Source organism: Magallana gigas, chromosome 5 (genome assembly GCF_963853765.1).
Source record: "Magallana gigas chromosome 5, xbMagGiga1.1, whole genome shotgun sequence".
NCBI lineage: Eukaryota > Metazoa > Mollusca > Bivalvia > Ostreida > Ostreidae > Magallana > Magallana gigas.
This window is the reverse complement of record NC_088857.1, coordinates 48,720,713-48,738,453: the sequence shown is the minus strand read 5'-3', so window position 1 is coordinate 48,738,453 and position 17,741 is coordinate 48,720,713. Positions and strand designations below refer to the sequence as shown.

General features: G+C 32.9%; 1 protein-coding gene across 1 annotated transcript; it reads right to left on the bottom strand.

Annotated features, from left to right (window-relative positions):
• Window positions 1-624: 624 nt before the first annotated feature.
• Window positions 625-16,087, bottom strand: LOC105319812 (prolyl endopeptidase). The gene is made up of 19 exons (XM_011417507.4): window positions 15,926-16,087; window positions 12,855-12,982; window positions 11,778-11,873; window positions 10,874-11,042; window positions 10,528-10,629; window positions 10,046-10,188; window positions 8,422-8,587; window positions 8,032-8,127; window positions 7,817-7,918; window positions 7,464-7,568; window positions 6,884-6,964; window positions 6,465-6,578; window positions 5,082-5,230; window positions 4,780-4,896; window positions 4,329-4,424; window positions 3,864-3,965; window positions 1,576-1,732; window positions 1,265-1,333; window positions 625-935 (listed from the first exon to the last, which is right to left on the bottom strand). The coding sequence occupies exons 1-19, from the start codon at window positions 15,986-15,988 to the stop codon at window positions 870-872; spliced, it is 2,121 nt and encodes a 706-aa protein (XP_011415809.2). The 5' UTR covers window positions 15,989-16,087; the 3' UTR covers window positions 625-869.
• Window positions 16,088-17,741: the final 1,654 nt, after the last annotated feature.

The window sequence follows — 17,741 nt, the reverse complement described above, 5'->3', positions numbered from 1 at the left end:
TCCGCGAGTGTTCAAGTATCCACTCCTTACCTTTAAAACTAAAAAAAAAAAAAAAAAACAAATCCAAAAACTTAAAACAAAAACCCCACCAGAAATAAACAAACGAAAAACCCAACAGAAACTAAAGATGAAACCCAAAATAAAAAATAAATATTCCTCGAATCCAACGTCGAAAATCCTAGCTATAATCTGTTGGGGAAGGAAAGGGTTGGGAAAGGGATTGATTTTTCTATCAGAAAATTATGATTTTAACAAATATTTTGGTAATGAAAATTAATAATATTAATTTTCTTTCCCATGCTTATTTTTTTTTTACTTAAGTCACAACAGCGAAGTTTTTTTTTAGCAGAGGAGTCAATTTAAGTAACTATTTTGATCCATTTAACTGCTTGGAGAAAAATAATTATATATAATAATGCACAATATTCACGTTGGCTTAATGTTTGCAGTTATTTTCTAATCACGAACATAGCAAAATAAAAACATCTTACTTTTTTTCCATATCTTTAGAATTCATGCATATTCTAAATGATTGTTACATAAAATTAACATGTACACTGTAACTGCATATTTGGTATGCCCAATTTTGTCTTAACCTCACAAAGAAGAAAATGAACACAATGAATGGGAAATGTTGAGATAATTTATGGCTTGGCAGCACTGCTACATATTTTTTCATTCAGGTACAATTATATAAATTACATGTAATATAATTTTGAATTTTTTGCTAAAAATATCAACACATGTACAAAAAAACATGTGTGAAAACTTAAACACATCTTAAATATCTGTACAGTCATCATATTGAAAATCACAGTATCATTCTGCTATTGCTCATATTAATTTTGTCTCTAGAGCCTGGGTGCTAGTCAATCCCTCCAAGTAGCTCCAGCAGTCAGTATAATGAAACTGTAAATATCTGTCAGCTCTTCAATCTGTAATGTCAATTAAGAAACATACATAAACTTCATGTACATAAATTGTTAAAAGAAATCTTAATAAGTTCACTTAAGATGTACATCATCATATAAACCAGATTTCAAAACTCTGTGGATGTAGGAGTGAGTTATCTCCCTTGTTTAGTGCAGCTGCCTTATTCAAAACAAAAATAATTTTAAATAATACAATCCTTTTCTCCTTTTTTCTTTATTTCATACTGAGAACAAAAATATCAATTAAGATTAATTCTTTTATAAAATAACGTACATGTATTAATGAAAGATTTAAGAAAGTTCTCCTTGGAGAGAATCATTTGCATACGTACAATCTTCGCTGTGGGTTTCCCGCTGCCATGACCAGCTTTAGTGTCTACCCGAATCATTATTGGATTGGTCTGCATTTGGAGAAAAAAATATAATTTAAAAAATATTTTGTAAAAATGTGAAATAACTCTGGTGTAAAACAAATGAAACAAAGATGATCTGGAAAAATAGTAACAAATGCAAGTCCATCATTTAACTTAAAAAGCATAAAAACAATATTCTGTAAATGCATTAAAATAACTGCACAATCTGTCATTATATTGAAAATTTAAAAAAACAAAAGGAAAAGTTTTATGATTGAACAGAAGCTGACCTGTTTTTGGCAGTCTTTTAGGGTGTGTTGAAGTTCAGCCATGAACTTCAGAGAGTGGGACGGAACAACTCGGTCGTCGTGGTCACCGGTCAGCAGTAACACCGCAGGGTACTGGGTGTCTCCGTCTGGCACCTTGATGTTATGGAGGGGTGAGTATCTAAAGGTAAAGAGGAAAATTACAGTGATAAACTTACAAACATTTACAGTAAACTGTTGTGGGGAGGCATATTTAGGACCTAAGGGTGACACATGAACAATATTGTAATCAACTTTAAAAAAAAAAACACATCAGAAAAGAGCTTAGTGCTAGGGAAAAAAAATCTTGATTTAAATTGCTTAATCAAACATAATGTGATTTATTCATTAAGTACACAATGCTTTGAATTTTCAGGGAAGAAAAATTACTTTGCAGAGTGAATTTTGTAACCATGTTTTACCAAGAACACCATTCATACATGTTATTTGAAGTTTAAATAAATTAAATCAAAATTAAGGCTATGAAAAGGGAAAATGTTTATAAGTAAACAATGAAAGGACTATATATATGATATGGGCCTACAATGGCCCCCTAAAATGAACATCATCATTTTCTGTTAGTAATTCTTTGTTTTCTTTGTACAGATATATATGTGATGTTTTCACCTAATGTTCATTTTGATTCAATTGCCCACAATTTAGAAATATGACAACGTAAAAACAACCTTTTCCGCCATTTTTGCATTTTTAGCATAAAACAGCTTGTTTTCAATCAGTTTTTCTTTCAGAAAACATAGAGCGCATGCTTGAACAAACAAAATATTTTAATCAGTGATGTTTCTAGCCAAGACTAATAAGTGACAAAAAAATTGCCCTTGTTCAAGCATGCGCTCTATATTTCCCATCCAAAAAAGATAAGAAAAATGTCAATTTTTTACTAATTTTGATTGAATTATAGAAATAGCATCACTTCTGACGTCATATTCTGCCTGTGAGTGCAAATAAGATTAGTAAAAAAAATAGGTGAAAAATATATTTTACATCAACTCATCTAAAAAATAACAACATTTTATTGTACCCAAAACCTTTAAAAAATAGCGAATTATGGGGGCCAAATTTAACTCATATTATATATAATTCTTTCCTGCATTTGTATAAAATAACTTGGTTTTTTAGACATACGAGGGTTGTTCGGAAATTATTGAGACAACAAGAATATTTCCCTTTCTAAGTGACGAATTAGGGTGAAAATTGGCATGAACATTGAAGAAACCTTAACAAATAAATAAAGAAAGTAATATTTAAAAATTGTTCAATATTTTGTTTACAACAGTAGGTTAACAAATCGGTGGTCAGGGTACCCGGCACAAGCATAAACTCGGAGAATAAGAAAACTAAAACATCGTCTATGTAAGTGTCCGCAAACTAACAGCTTATACTAAAAGAAATCAGATTATATATCTTCATTTTGCTATCTATTGTGATTAACTTTTGATCAAGTTTCACAAGTGTTTGAGTTGAAATACGGATATGGTACAGATATATTTACCAAGCAATAGGAATTTAAAAACGACGGCATATAGAAAGTTTACGTGAAGGCGACGCAGCGAATTTACATCAAATTGATGGAAATATTCTGAAAAAGACCTTTTAATGCCACCCAATTGCTTTAACAAAAACTATACGATGGCAAGGGATGAAGAACTTCAGTTTATCGTCTTTTTTCACTAATTGTTTAGCTAGAATTCAGACAAAGTGACTAAATATCAAGTACTTTTTACACACTAACTGATGTCAACAGTTCTGAAATATGTACACAGAATCACTGTAGGAGACATTTAACAGTAATTTTACTTTCGGTTAGAAATGACCAGATTTTTTTCTTCACAAAAATCAAGAATGGAGGGAATATGCGAATGTTGACTTCTTGAAATGTAAACAAAAGATGAGAAATGATGAATTAATTCTAATTTCCCTTTGTTTGTTAGGTGTTTAAAACATAGGATCAATAAGAAGTGTTAAAATGACGTTGCAGTAAGTTTGCGGTTGCATCGGTTCACTGGGCGATGGCAATTTGGTCAGTTTACCAGGAATGATCTAATCATGGTATGGACAATAAATTTTTTACATTGATAAACTCTATCCTGGTGTACATTTTGGTGAAATTTCAAGGGTTTATCTTTTCCCCCCAAGGAAATAAGTGTAAATGTCCCAATAATTTCCAAACAACCCTCGTATTAACTGGAATTTCTATATTCTCCATATATATATATATGTTTTTATTTTTTTAGCAATTCCTTCTTTAGTATTACTTGATCAGATATGGGAATTGGTCCTCTTTGTCACTACAACCATAGTCTGTGGTCCAAGCATGGCCAATTGTGAACTTGTGGAACTTCAGCATGTCCATCACTCTGTTGATACAGAAATCGAAATCAACACAAAACATTATTTAGTTGCCCAATCTATAAACTCACTGTAAATCAAATTCCAAGGTCAGTCTGCATGTGATTGTATATAATGTGCAATCCAAAAGTAAATACAGGTACATGTATAATCATGTAAACCAGTGAACAGCAACTATCACAAGATACTTTCAGTATGTTTTAAACAATCTTTAGGTTTAATGTGCATGTGACATTAAACCTTTATAATTTTCCAGTTTTATTCGTACAGTCAAACTTCATTATCTTGAACCAGATGGGACCATTGTATTTGAGATATCAGTGTTCAAGATATCAAAGTTCAAATGTATTTTGGAAAATTTGCTAACTTACCCGACTTGAGCTATCCCACAGCCGAACAAGTCTGGTCTCTGATTCATGCACGCTCCCACAAGAAGGCCACCATTAGATCCCCCGTTGATAACCAGTCTTAAAAAAAAATCAAACTGTGCATATTCACATGGCCAGGATACCATAGAGCATAACAGGATATGATAATTCTTGATTCAAATGAAGGTACATTTACATTGTAAGCCACATTTCATCCTCAGTGGAAACAATGAAAGCTTATTGTTGAAACCTCCACTATAATTTTAATGCAAAAGTAAATCTAGTCTTTAACAAAGAATTGTGAGCTCTGTTTCTCACCTGTAACTTGACAAATGAAGGTAAAATTTTGGCTAATTATTGGAAATACTTTTATCAAGCATTATAAATACACATGTGTTAAAACTGGAAAAGTAAAATCGAAAGTGTTGACCATGCCCTTTTAAAATGTTCTCACTTTTTTGCAGATGTGTATTTGTTGTCGATCAAGTACTGTGCAGCGGCCTGGAAATCATCGAATACGTTCTGTTTATTCCCAAATCTCCCGCCTTTGTGCCAATCATCTCCATATTCTCTGTGATGTAAGTAATTCTCATATTATAAAATTATTACAGTACATATCAATTTCAGTTGTAAAAAGAAAAACCTTCCACAATTTTTATTGGGACATGTGGTACATGTATATTCCTAAGTGGGGGTTAAAATTATACCAATTTGATCATCCATTCTATCTGACAGTAAAACGGCTGAAGACCTTACCCTCCTCCTCTTATGTTGGCCACAGCAAACACACCCCCAAGGTGCTGCATGAAGACCATCCGCGACACAGAGAAGTGGGGGCTAATGGAGATGTTGAAGCCACCATATCCATACAGAAGGCAGGGATTGTCCCCATCCAAGGGCATATCCTGTAATATGTTGTACAATAAGAGATTAGTACAAGTGTACAGTAACAGATTAGTACAATTAACCAATAATAGATTAGTACAAGTGTACAATATCAGATTAGTACAAGTGTACAGTATCAGATTAGTACAAGTGTACAGTATCAGATTAGTACAAGTGTACAGTATCAGATTAGTACAAGTGTACAGTAACAGATTAGTACAAGTGTACAGTATCAGATTAGTACAAGTGTACAATAACAGATTAGTACAAGTGTACAATAACAGATTAGTACAAGTGTACAGTATCAGATTAGTACAAGTTACAGTAACAGATTAGTACAAGTGTACAGTAACAGATTAGTACAAGTGTACAGTAAAAGATCAGTACAATTAAACAATACTGTGGAATCATTAGATTTCGTGGTGGCTCAATTTTCGTGGAATTCGTGGGTACCTCTCATCCACGAATTAACATCCTCCACGAATTAATAAATAAGGGTAATAATGTCATATTTCTTTTATAGGTTTAGGATGTACAATATCAGATTAGTACAAGTGTACAATGACAGATTAGTACAAGTGTACAGCAGTGTACAGTAACAGATTAGTACAAGTGTACAGTAACAGATTAGTACAAGTGTACATGCAGTAACAGATCAGTACAATTAACCAATAATAGATTAGTACAAGAGTACAATAACAGATTAGTACAAGTGTACAATAACAGATTAGTACAAGTGTACAATAACAGATTAGTACAAGTGTACAGTATCAGATTAGTACAAGTTACAGTAACAGATTAGTACAAGTGTACAGTAACAGATTAGTACAAGTGTAAAGTAACAGATCAGTACAATTAAACAATACTGTGGAATCATTAGATTTCGTGGTGGCTCAATTTTCGTGGAATTCGTGGGTACCTCTCACCCACGAATTAACATCCTCCACGAATTAATAAATAAGGGTAATAATGTCATATTTCTTTTATAGGTTTAGGATAATACACGAAATTACGTCCCCACGAACCTGTAAAATTTAGGCAATCCAAGAAAATTCGCCCTTACAAAAATTACTGATTCCACAGTAATAGATTAGTACATCAGTCTGTACAGTAACAGATTAGTACAAATGCATAATAAATGATTAGTGTACACAAGCAGATAAGTGCAATAGTACAGTAATAAATTTAAACTTCTATTCAGTATTGGTCACATTTGGGGAAATTAAATTTTTATTGCTTTGACATAATGATTACCTTTTTCTTCACAATAAACATAGGTACTTTGGTTCCATCTTTACTGGGATAAAAGATTTGCTTTGTTTCATATTGGTCAAAATCAAAGTTCTTCAGCTTTGTTTCCCTAAATACCTAAAATAAACACAAATATGTTCAATGACAAAAGTTGGAAATAGCAGCATGTCTGACAAAAGATTGGGTTGTACATGTAATAATATATATTTGATATCAAATTCAAATACATCTTTTGTATCCTATGCAGGTAAAATTATAGTATTTTTTGTATAATTTTCTATTTGCACAGCAAATTAAAATTTGTGCTCGATTCAAATACCGGTATATCAGTAATATAAAAAACAATGAAAGTGGTCCATCAAAAGTCAATGAAATAAACGGAACATTGATGGGAACTGGGTAAATGATCCAGTGCTACTTACCGTGGGTGTGTAGGTATCCTTGGTCATGTCACACCTGTAAATGACCCCGGGGGTCAGGAAGGATATGAATTGGAAAAATATCTGAAAAAAAGTACATTTCAATAGATTAAAAAAAGTCATTAATATATGTACATACGGATATTTGTGTGATAAAATGATAGAGATGTTAACTTGTATCCATCTTTAAGGATTTTTTGGCATCTTTTTTTTAAACATACCGGTATACATGTGAGTTATAGACCTATATGTACCAAACTTTGCACAATATAATATTGACTGGTGTTTGATATAAATATAAGAACAAAACAAGTATTAGGTGATGAGAACACTTGCTCCCCAATTTCATTGAACCAAGACATCTATCCAAGACGATCAATCCTGTCTAACTATATTTATGATAATTAATGCAAAGCATCTTGAAAATAGTGTTAACAAGTGTTATTCAAAACACATACACATTTTTTAAAAGTTAAACCAAAATGTACATATCACAGTACAACATTATGTATGGAATGTATGCCTGTATGAATAAACTGCAGCCTCCATCATTAGAAACTTTACAGAAAAAAATATCACTCACCTCGGTCTGTTCCTTTTTCCCACTGTACCCCGCGATTGTCCCAATCTCAAGCGGGAATTCTGCCTTCCTCTTACCATCACTCAAGTTGTGGACATAAAGCTTGTTCTACAATCACAAACACAACCTCTGTCAAAAACCTCATAAAGCCACTGAAGAATTCATAGTTAAATAATCAAGAAAATAAGACCAACAAATATTAAACCATAAATCGTATAAGCCACGAAAATTCACAAACTCTCAAAATATTCATCAAGTTATTCAATAAATATATCTATAGTTGTGTGCATACATGCAAGGATCAGTAATGGCTATACCACCATACTGTTAAAATCATCACATGACATTTACCATACCTTGACATCCTCCAGGTAACACATGACCAGCTTGTTGTTGTTGACACAGGCGGTCCATTCCAAAACAGAACTTGTCTCCTCCACCAGAGTTGTCCAGGTCTCCTGCAAGATTTACATGTACATATAAATTATTTTTTATAATCATTTTCAAATTTTCAATGATTTTTTTTTTAACGTCTGTAATAAATGTTGGAAGACTTTCTTTTCTGACTCACCATTTCTGGTTTAGAAAAGTCAATCTGAATCAGCTTGTAATTGGGAGCTTTCAGATTGGTCTTGAATGTAAACAGCGTTCCTTCATTTGTGAGATACTGCAAAAGTAAACTTCTCTTTTAATACATGTAACTACCAGCATAAGGTTAAACCTGTCTTAATGATCTGAAATAAAATAAAAAAAATCATGATACACAATGTCTCTCTTCACGATAGCCTTCCAAACAATAAAATGTTGTTGCAATATCGCATGAACTTATTTATGTCCATTTCTATAAATCAAAAATTAGTTAATGAAGTCAATCTAATACCAAGAGATACATTATAAAAAATCTCAGGTAACTCAAACATATAAATACTGATGATATTGTCATAAATAAAGCCATGCCTACCTCATATTGTGCATCAAAGTTATCCACGACTTTGACGCAAGGAAGAATTCCACTGATTCCATCTGGCAGGGTTTGAAGGTCAACATAGAAGAGCCTGTTAGTGGGGTCACAGCCTTCTGTGGGGGTCAGGACGACATAACGACCACAATCACTGACCTCTGCACCACTAACAAGGTAACATTACGGTACAGAATGAGATACAATGAGATGCACCACTGACAAGGTAACATTACGGTACAGAATGAGATACAATGAGATGCACCACTAACAAGGTAACATTACGGTACAGAATGAGATACAAGGAGATGCACCACTAACAAGGTAACATTACGGTACAGAATGAGATACAAGGAGATGCACCACTAACAATGTAACATTACAGTACAGAATGAGATGCACCACTAACAAGGTAACATTACAGTGCAGAATGAGATACAATGAGATGCACCACTAACAAGGTAACATTACAGTGCAGAATGAGATACAATGAGATGCACCACTAACAAGGTAACATTACCGTACAGAATGAGATACAATGAGATGCACCACTAACAAGGTAACATTACCGTACAGAATGAGATACATGAACTACAGTACAAACCTATCTCTTTTGTACACAGGTAGCATTGTATTTATCTCCCTTTGATACGTCAAGTTTTCAGAGAAAGGACTATATTCACAATATGGTCTAATTTCTGTGAACCCCCCCCCCCCCTTTTTTTTACAAAAAATTTTAAGGAATAGAATGCAATCTTGCTCCAAAGCCATTTTCACATAATGTATATATAATTATTTTTTTATATGATTTTGCAGATCATAGTAAAATATAGTGTTTACAGCGAGCATGCGCTCAATGTTTCCTTTTCCAAAAACTAACTGGAAATCCCAATTTTTTTAATTTTTGCTAAAATGTGTAAATTTTGTGAAATTAGATGATCAAGAATTTGTCATATCTCTATTATGACATCGATCAGACAATTTATCTTTACAAATCACATATGTTTTATTCAGCTTAAATTTTAAATTTTTTAATTTTTAGCTTAAATTTCTAAAGCTTTAAATTTTTTAATTTTTAGCTTAAATTTCTAAAGCTTTGTTCATACAGTGTAACTTTGAATTTTGCAGCATATATACATTCACTGAATCCTGCACCTAGTCCTTTGTACTTCCTTTGTTTGTTCTTCCAAACTTTAAACTTGGGCTCATTTTTTTAAAGAAAGGTAAATACATCTCCATCACAGGTAAAGGTATATGGGATAAGATAAGACAAGATAAGATATCTCTGAAATGTTAGAGACAAAGTTTTGCGCCTCAAGGTGAATGACTTGTCAACAAATCAACCTTCAGATACCTTAAAACTGTAGACATGATTTCTTTAGCAACAAACTATTATTTGGGAAAGAAAAATTCCTAATTTGGATTTAGAATATGTATATTTTTCTTTCTACAAAGCTTCTAAAGAAGATTAATAGAGCCTAAAAATGTATGGCCACAACCATACAGCCCTTGAAGACTCTTAAAGAATTTTTTTATGACCATTTCCTCTTTCTTTCTTATGTACTGGTGAAAAAGACAATATTATGTTAATCATATAAACAATATTATGTCATAGAAAATACTTTACATCATCCATTTTGGATTATCTGGAAACTCTGCCACTAGGACATCTTTAGATTGGTCAGTTCCAATCCGATGATAGAACAACTTTTGATTTTGATTTGATGCAGTCTCTGTGCCTTCTGCTTTGATGTTTTCATCTAAATATTTCTATGAAAATAACCAAAATTAATTAACAAATAAAAACTGAACTTAATGTGATGTACATGTAGCAATGACAAAACATAATGGATTGAAACCATTAGTTTTGTCTATTATCATAATTATAATTAAAGATATGTGCTAGTTAGAATAAAGTTGCCATTAAGTCAATTGCAATTACATGTATATGAAAGTAGAATACAAGGCATTGCCTGTTTATATTCACTGTGGAAACACCAATTTTTTGCAACTGATATAATAATATAATACGATATCCCCTAAATAAAAACAGCATTCTTAAACCAGATTTAATTTGAAACATCTTAATGTAACCATAATTGTACTCACATTATAAAATAAGCCTTTGTGGTCGTGAGTCCATGCCATGCTGGAAAATTTGACTTTCTCGAGGGTGTCTGCCAAATCTTTTCCAGAAGGAGCTTCTTTGAACTGAATTCAAAGAGTCAAATTGCTTGGTAGTAAATGTAGGTTTGGTTGATTTCAAATTAATACTCCACTTTAAAGGTGGTATTGAAAATCAGTAATTAACAAATAATAAGGAATAATAATATATACCCCCTGGATCATCCAAACAAGTTCATCTCTCTCTCTCTCTCTCTCTCTCTCTCTCTCTCTCTCTCTCTCTCTCTCTCTCTCTCTGAATCATAGATTTAGAATCTTACACTAGCAGTACCTTGATGGTGATCCAATCAGACCCACTCTTGCTGATACCATAAGCTAGATACTTCCCATTTTCTGAGAAAGCTTTTCCATTCAGAGAGACTGTTCCATCATCAGATAAGAGGTTGGGGTCTAAGAAAACCCTCGCCTCAGATTCCAAAGAGTCTTGTACATAAAGAACACTAAAAGTTTGAAAAAAAGATGTGTTACTATAAAATGAAGAAGGACAGTATCAAAATTCGAAAACCACTAGAAAAATGAAAATTGTATTCCTGGATCTATCAACACAAAGAATTGTTATACCCTTATAATAAACATTAATCTATATGGTTTTTAACAACAAAAAGTCTAACAAAACAAATGTTAATTACCATTAAAATGTGATATTGCTCTACAGGACTTTCGATGGTTAATCTGTTTGTAAGGTTTTTTTATAATTTAATGAGGTAAAAGGTACATACTTATCCTAAAAGATAATGAACTTAAATGCTATAAAAACAAAATTTCAAACTGACTTAATGAACTTGTTGACCAGTCTGCTATGTCACAGCTAATTAATACATGTAATGAATCTTTGCCTGGTCTTGGTGGGATGAAAACAGCCGATGGATGTGTGACATGAATGGCTGGTTGCTACTTGAAATTATACTTTCATCTATAGTAAAGGGGATAACAAAACAGTTGTTGACAGAAAATTGGGCAACATATGATTTGTTGGACCTCCGGACAAAAAAGTTGCCCTCTGCAACATTTGCCATCTTTAGGCCCAACAAATATGTTTCCCTCATACACATTCAATAACTGTATTAATATTTCTTTCATCCCTTGAATAAAGTGTTTAATTAATCTGAGCAGCTGTTCACACTCTTGTCAATTCAGTTAAACAAACACTTTAATGATCATATGAAACGCATTACCTCTGGTTTTGAAGTCCTGAGTTATAGGAATAGTAGTAATGGTCTCCTCTCTTGTATGGGCAGCCATACTTAGGGAAGTCCCACAGCTCGGTCAGCCTTAAAAAAATCATGTCTGGTTTAAAAAAAAAACCGCCATGAGTCTGTGACACACAAGATCACTATAAAAGCATACAGATCAGGACTCTTGAACTCAACTAAATTTTAAAATATTGTTGTATTTTTGTGATAGAGTCAGGTATGTGGCAATTCTACTACCTATGGCTATAGGATTCACCCTTAAGCTCGATTGGTAGAGTACTGGACTGGCACGCCAGAGGACCCAGGTTCAAACCCAAGCAGAGGCAATAAGTGTCTCTGTTACATTTGGTGCTCATGTTGGGACTTGGGTATTCTCTGGTGGGTGAGAGAGATTGTCTCTAGTACTTTGCCCCATAGGTGTTGGCACTGTGGAAGAATTAAGGATGCCTCTTTTCTGAGACTTTTCATGAATTGGGACAATGTTGGTAGAGTCAGGCATATAGCATTCCTACTAGCTCTGGCTAGCAAGTTAACCCTTTATAATTAGCTCAATTGGTCGAGGACTGGACTGGCATACCAAAGAACCTGGGTTCAATCCCCAGCAGAGGCAATAAGTGTCTATGTTACATTTTTAAACAGTGAGACTTGCTTGAACATATACAGTGGATGCATGGATATTAACATTTTGCTCGTTTTTTTAAACTTTAATTAAACTTGCCAACAGTTCAATACCAAATGAAACTTTTATGGTTGCAAAAGAACCATATAAATACAAACAATGTTTGAATATTTGTGTCAATTAACAAAGTGTCAATTTCAATTAATATTCGATACTAAAGTGCTGCATTGTTGAGGCACCTGGATATGAATTCTTGCTACTGGAGATATCTGTACCTGTTGCATGTTGTGACCTGATCATAGTTGTTACACATAGGTCATAACGACTCCGGACAATTGGGACAACAGAATTATGAATATTGGGAATAGTATTCAACTATCAATGGAGGAGAGTTAAGAGATTTGGTTAATCATGTTGTTAACTGTTGCATATTTATGTACCTTTTGTTTAGCTTATCTCTAACAGGACAGGAATCTAGAAATGGTCTTGAAATATTGTTTTGAGCCTCAACAAAAGCCTTGGTTTCTTCACTGTCTGGGTCTTCCATCCAATGATAAGCGTCCGATATCTGCCATGACAGAAAGTTAACAACAAAAGTATTATCTTTAAAACATCAGCAAAGTATTAATTCATTCAAAAAGATAATGTGCACTTATTACTTTGTTGTTACGTTTTGACTTGGAAAGAGACACAGCACAATTCTTATTTCATGTTTTGAATTAAAAGCTGGAAACAAAAAGGGTCACCAGATCAAATTTTAAGGAACTTAAAGATTTACCATGCCTAGTTGGTAAAAAGAAAAAAAAGACATCATATATGCTTCAATCTATTATTTTTAAAATTTCAAGTCACTTATAGACAACTGCTTTATAATCTGTCTGTTCAACTTTGTAACATTTTGGATTTTGGAAATCTCCCCAGTCAGGTGTAACAGATGTGTTTAAAAAATATCTATTTTTGTATCATTTTTAATGTAGAAAGTATTAGATTAAGATAAAAAGTCACAGCCGTGACGGGGTGTCGAACCGGGGACCTGTCCTTTAGTCAATCGATGTTTTCAAATAAATATTATTTCGATATTTTTCACGCTAAATAAATTTAGATTGTTGTTTTATTGGATAAAACTCCGATTACTTTTATATATTTTTCTTTGATATGTATAAATCATTTTTAGATTTTTTGGTAATATAAGATTTTCTTTTGTTCTAAAACTTCAGGTCGCTAACTTATCCATGCAGCCATTTGAAAATTGCTCTCGACCGGGACGCATAATTTGAATGTAAGTAAGAATACAAGTTGAAATTTTATGTCTATATGTATATATAACATGATTAGTTGTTAGAATGGCTTATACCTTTATATATGAATTATTTAGGAATGAATTTAGAAGAAATAGTTATTTTTACAGAACATAAACCGGTTTGGTCAGTTTGTCAGATTTATAGAATAACATAAAAAGGATTATATAGGATAAATATAAACCATACACTTTATATAGCTGATTATTTTGATGATACTTAAGAGTATGCACTTGGATATTGCAATTTATTTTTGAATTTTAGAAATGTTTATGGTGTTAGTACAATACGATATTATTTAACAGGTGTATGTAGCCTACCTACATTGTATAGCTACCTATAAGGAGTTACTGTACGCTCTATTCCACCCTTACTTAGGGTATGTATATATTATCATTTGTACTAACATATTATATTTGATAACTACTGTAAACTATGTCCATATTTATTTGATAATTTCAGTAGTATGGTACATAATGAGAAGGCTCTGGAATGCTATAAGGTCTGCTAGGGTAATAATTGTAAAAGCGCTTTGAGAAATGCATCAGCATTATAAAAGCGCTACATAAAAAATTGCAATTATTATTTATTATTAATAAGTAGAGAGAAAGAGTTATATTTAAATGTTTGCATCTATTTAATTCTAGTTTAATACGAATATATCTTAACAGATAATTTTATACTTACCTAAATTTACGTGCTTATGAATGAAATGTTATATTACGACATGTATAATTACAGTTGAGTAATTATTTATATCATGTATTTGTGGGAATTTAACGACACATTTATACATTATATTTTGGAATAAAGCGGAATCTCAAAAGTCTGGTTGTTTACACAGGCATCACCTGTCAACTAATGTAATCCATTAACCGACCGTATCCTGGTCGGTGACTTTCAGTGTTTACAAGTCAAAGAGAGCATGAAGTCTGTTCCAGAATTTATTGTATGGAACTGTAGGGTACGGGATGTTTCGCACCTAAACATGTTTCGCGCTGAGATGGTTCGCACCTATTCTGTTTCGCGCTGAGATGGTTCGCACCGCGATGTTTCGCATCAAATACATTCTCAATAATGAATGATTTATTAAATATATACATGTAAATATTAAGTTAATATTCCAAAATATTTGTGAAATAAAAATACTTAAGGGTTTTTCTCCAATTTAAAGCATTATTGAAGTGCCTGCACATGACACAATATATTCAATTAATCTGTTAACAGACTATAATGTTATGATTAAAAACACAGTAATACCGGTGATTATTCGAAGACCATGCTAATTATTCTTTAAATAACACCATAACTAGTTCATATAATTAATTGCACAACCAATTAAGTAATTTTGAATTATCAATTACCAATAGCTTGGACAACACCGTGAACAGCTAATGATAAGACAAGTGATAGTTATGAGACCAAGGTTAGTATTTATATCGGCAATTTAATCTTAAATGACTAACGTTCTCTAGTGAAGAATACTAGACCTCTAGTAGAGGCGCAACTATAAAAAAATAGTATTATTTTTCATATAGCCTACGTAAGTATACAAACAATCGTTTGCAATTTGTTTAAAGAATAATTTATGAATTTTTGTAAAAATACATGTACCACTATGTACAAGATCCACAATAAGTGTTTCTGCATACATAACTATATATGTGTTGTTTTTGTATGTATTTTTCATTAATTTGTATGTCATTCTCCACAATGACGTAAGAATTAATTCATAAAAATATGGGAATGGAAATTATCAAACAATATCACACATTACTTTTATTCAAGAGTAGTAAAAAAATGGTAGTTGAATGGATGCAGAGGCAACAATGTAAAGTAAGGTAATATAATAACGCCATGGCTTCAAAGCCCTCATAAAAAAGACGACGAAAACGAAAAAAATCATTACACTATAGCGGCGCATACATAAATGCAAACATCGTTTCAATGTTTTTTATAACTTATTTCAATTCTTATATTGGTTATAATTAATTTCAGAGCAATAATAACACGAGAAAAATATCTTTATACAGTGAGATGTTTCGCTCCGAGGGAGGTGCGAAACATCGAGGTGCGAATCATCTCAGCGCGAAACAGAATAGGTGCGAATCATCCCGGATTCGAACTGTACTGTATGGTACCAGAGACATAAATATTTATGTCTCTGATGGTACAGTTATGTCATAATTTTTGAAACTGAAATTTACACATACCTTTGTACCGTGGTAATCGTCAACCTGCCCATCATCACGTCTAGCTTCAACTACTTTCAACATTTTGCAGTACTATTCTTTTCTTTCAAAGTATTTGCAATAGACACCGGCTGATTATCGTTATTCGATAGAAGTCATCCGAGAAGTTCCGAAGGTATGGTGAGGACTAATCGCCGGAATGGCGACGTAGTGACATGCATAAAAAGGTCGATAACTTGTGTTGTGTATTTATAAGCTATCACCATTCTGTTTTCAGTTTTTTCATATATGAAACTCGATCAAGTTTGAGTCGACTTTTGACGAACAAACACAGTAGCGTAATGATTCGAAGTTGAAAAAATTGAATAAGGATGCTTACTGGACAGTGGTGGTGAAATAAAAGTCTTGGGAGACATAAGACTCATCTTTTATGTTAATATAAACTACTCTCTCTCTCTCTCTCTCTCTCTCTCTCTCTCTCTCTGTTAGTGTGTAGGTGTTGTTGAATTTCTTATAATAATTATTTTTTTTTCTTTTCTTTGTTTTTCTTTTAAAAACATGTACCTTTGTATGCCCAAAAGGGCACAGAATTTGGAAATAAAATTCTCTCTCTCTCTCTCTCTCTCTCTCTCTCTCTCTCTCTCTCTCTTATCGGATTATTTCGATAAGTTTTTGTATGCCAGCCACCTGCGGAATTTGAGTCTGACTTTATCGTGATTATTTCGTGCCGTTATACCGTTCGTGATTTTTTGAGGTCGCTGTAAGTTTGATCAATCGATAAACGGCGCGTGTAGTTTTTAGTCTGTCTGTTTCTGTTGAGCTATTAATCAACTATAATTTTTAAGTTTCCGTAAGAAATAGAGGCAATCATACTCGGTAGATGTACATATATAGCTCGAATGCAAAACTCGGATAGATATTATGATATACCGTGGAGCAATAGTGTGTCACATGCAAAAAAAAAACAACTTGCAGGTCATGTGACCACTCAAGACTTAAATTTATTACTGCACACTGCTTCATGGATTATACAATTTAGCTGTTAACAGTGGGTAGACATAGCGATGATCATGTTACATGTATCTTCTACAGTCTTATAGAAGAAGTTGGCAGAGCTACACAATTTCTGTTATAAATTGAGCGATGTTCGTGACTTTTTTTTAACTAAATCAAGTTTCAAGTGTCAAGTTTTGAAGACTCTCAGGTAAATAAAATACATGTACTAAAACATATATATTTACATCTACCAAGTATTACTCCCTCTATTTCTTATGGAAACTTATAGTTAATTCATACCTGAAATCTACACGCCCCGTTTATCGATTGGTCGAAATCTACAGCGGCTGAACTGACAAGAAAGTGACAGGACAGAAATTGACACGCCCAGTTTATCGATTCATCGAAACCTACAACTACCTAAGAAAAATCACGGACTGCACGAAATAACCATGATGATGTCAGATTCAAAGTTTTACAAGAGACGATTTGGCTGTTTCTTCGCGTCGGTTGACAACAGTTTCCTCGGGGTGTCAATATATAAATAGTGCCTGTTTGGGAGGATAACAGTTGAAATTGTTATACTTTCATGTTAAATACTGAAATCTGATTGGTTAAGACGCAGTTCATAATCCGTTCTATTACCCTCAGCGTTAGCAACGCACTTAGCAACGGGTAACATTACAAATTGTTACATGCACGAAAATTATGCGCGTACGGTTCGCTGTAGAATTCACGTTATTCCTATATAAAAGCAGTAAAATTTTCTTAATAATTAAGACATTCAGTATAACAAAATAAATAGTGCCTGTTTGGGAGGGTAGCAGTTAAAATTGACACG

Excerpts from the sequence above, each read along its gene's own strand:
- LOC105319812 (XM_011417507.4), bottom strand. The coding sequence starts at position 15,988 with ATGTTGAAAGTAGTTGAAGCTAGACGTGATGATGGGCAGGTTGACGAT. Across the intron at positions 6,579-6,883 it reads AGGATACCTACACACCCACG|GTATTTAGGGAAACAAAGCT; the intron begins GTAAGTAGCACT and ends TGTTTATTTTAG. Across the intron at positions 5,231-6,464 it reads TGTTTATTGTGAAGAAAAAG|GATATGCCCTTGGATGGGGA; the intron begins GTAATCATTATG and ends AACATATTACAG.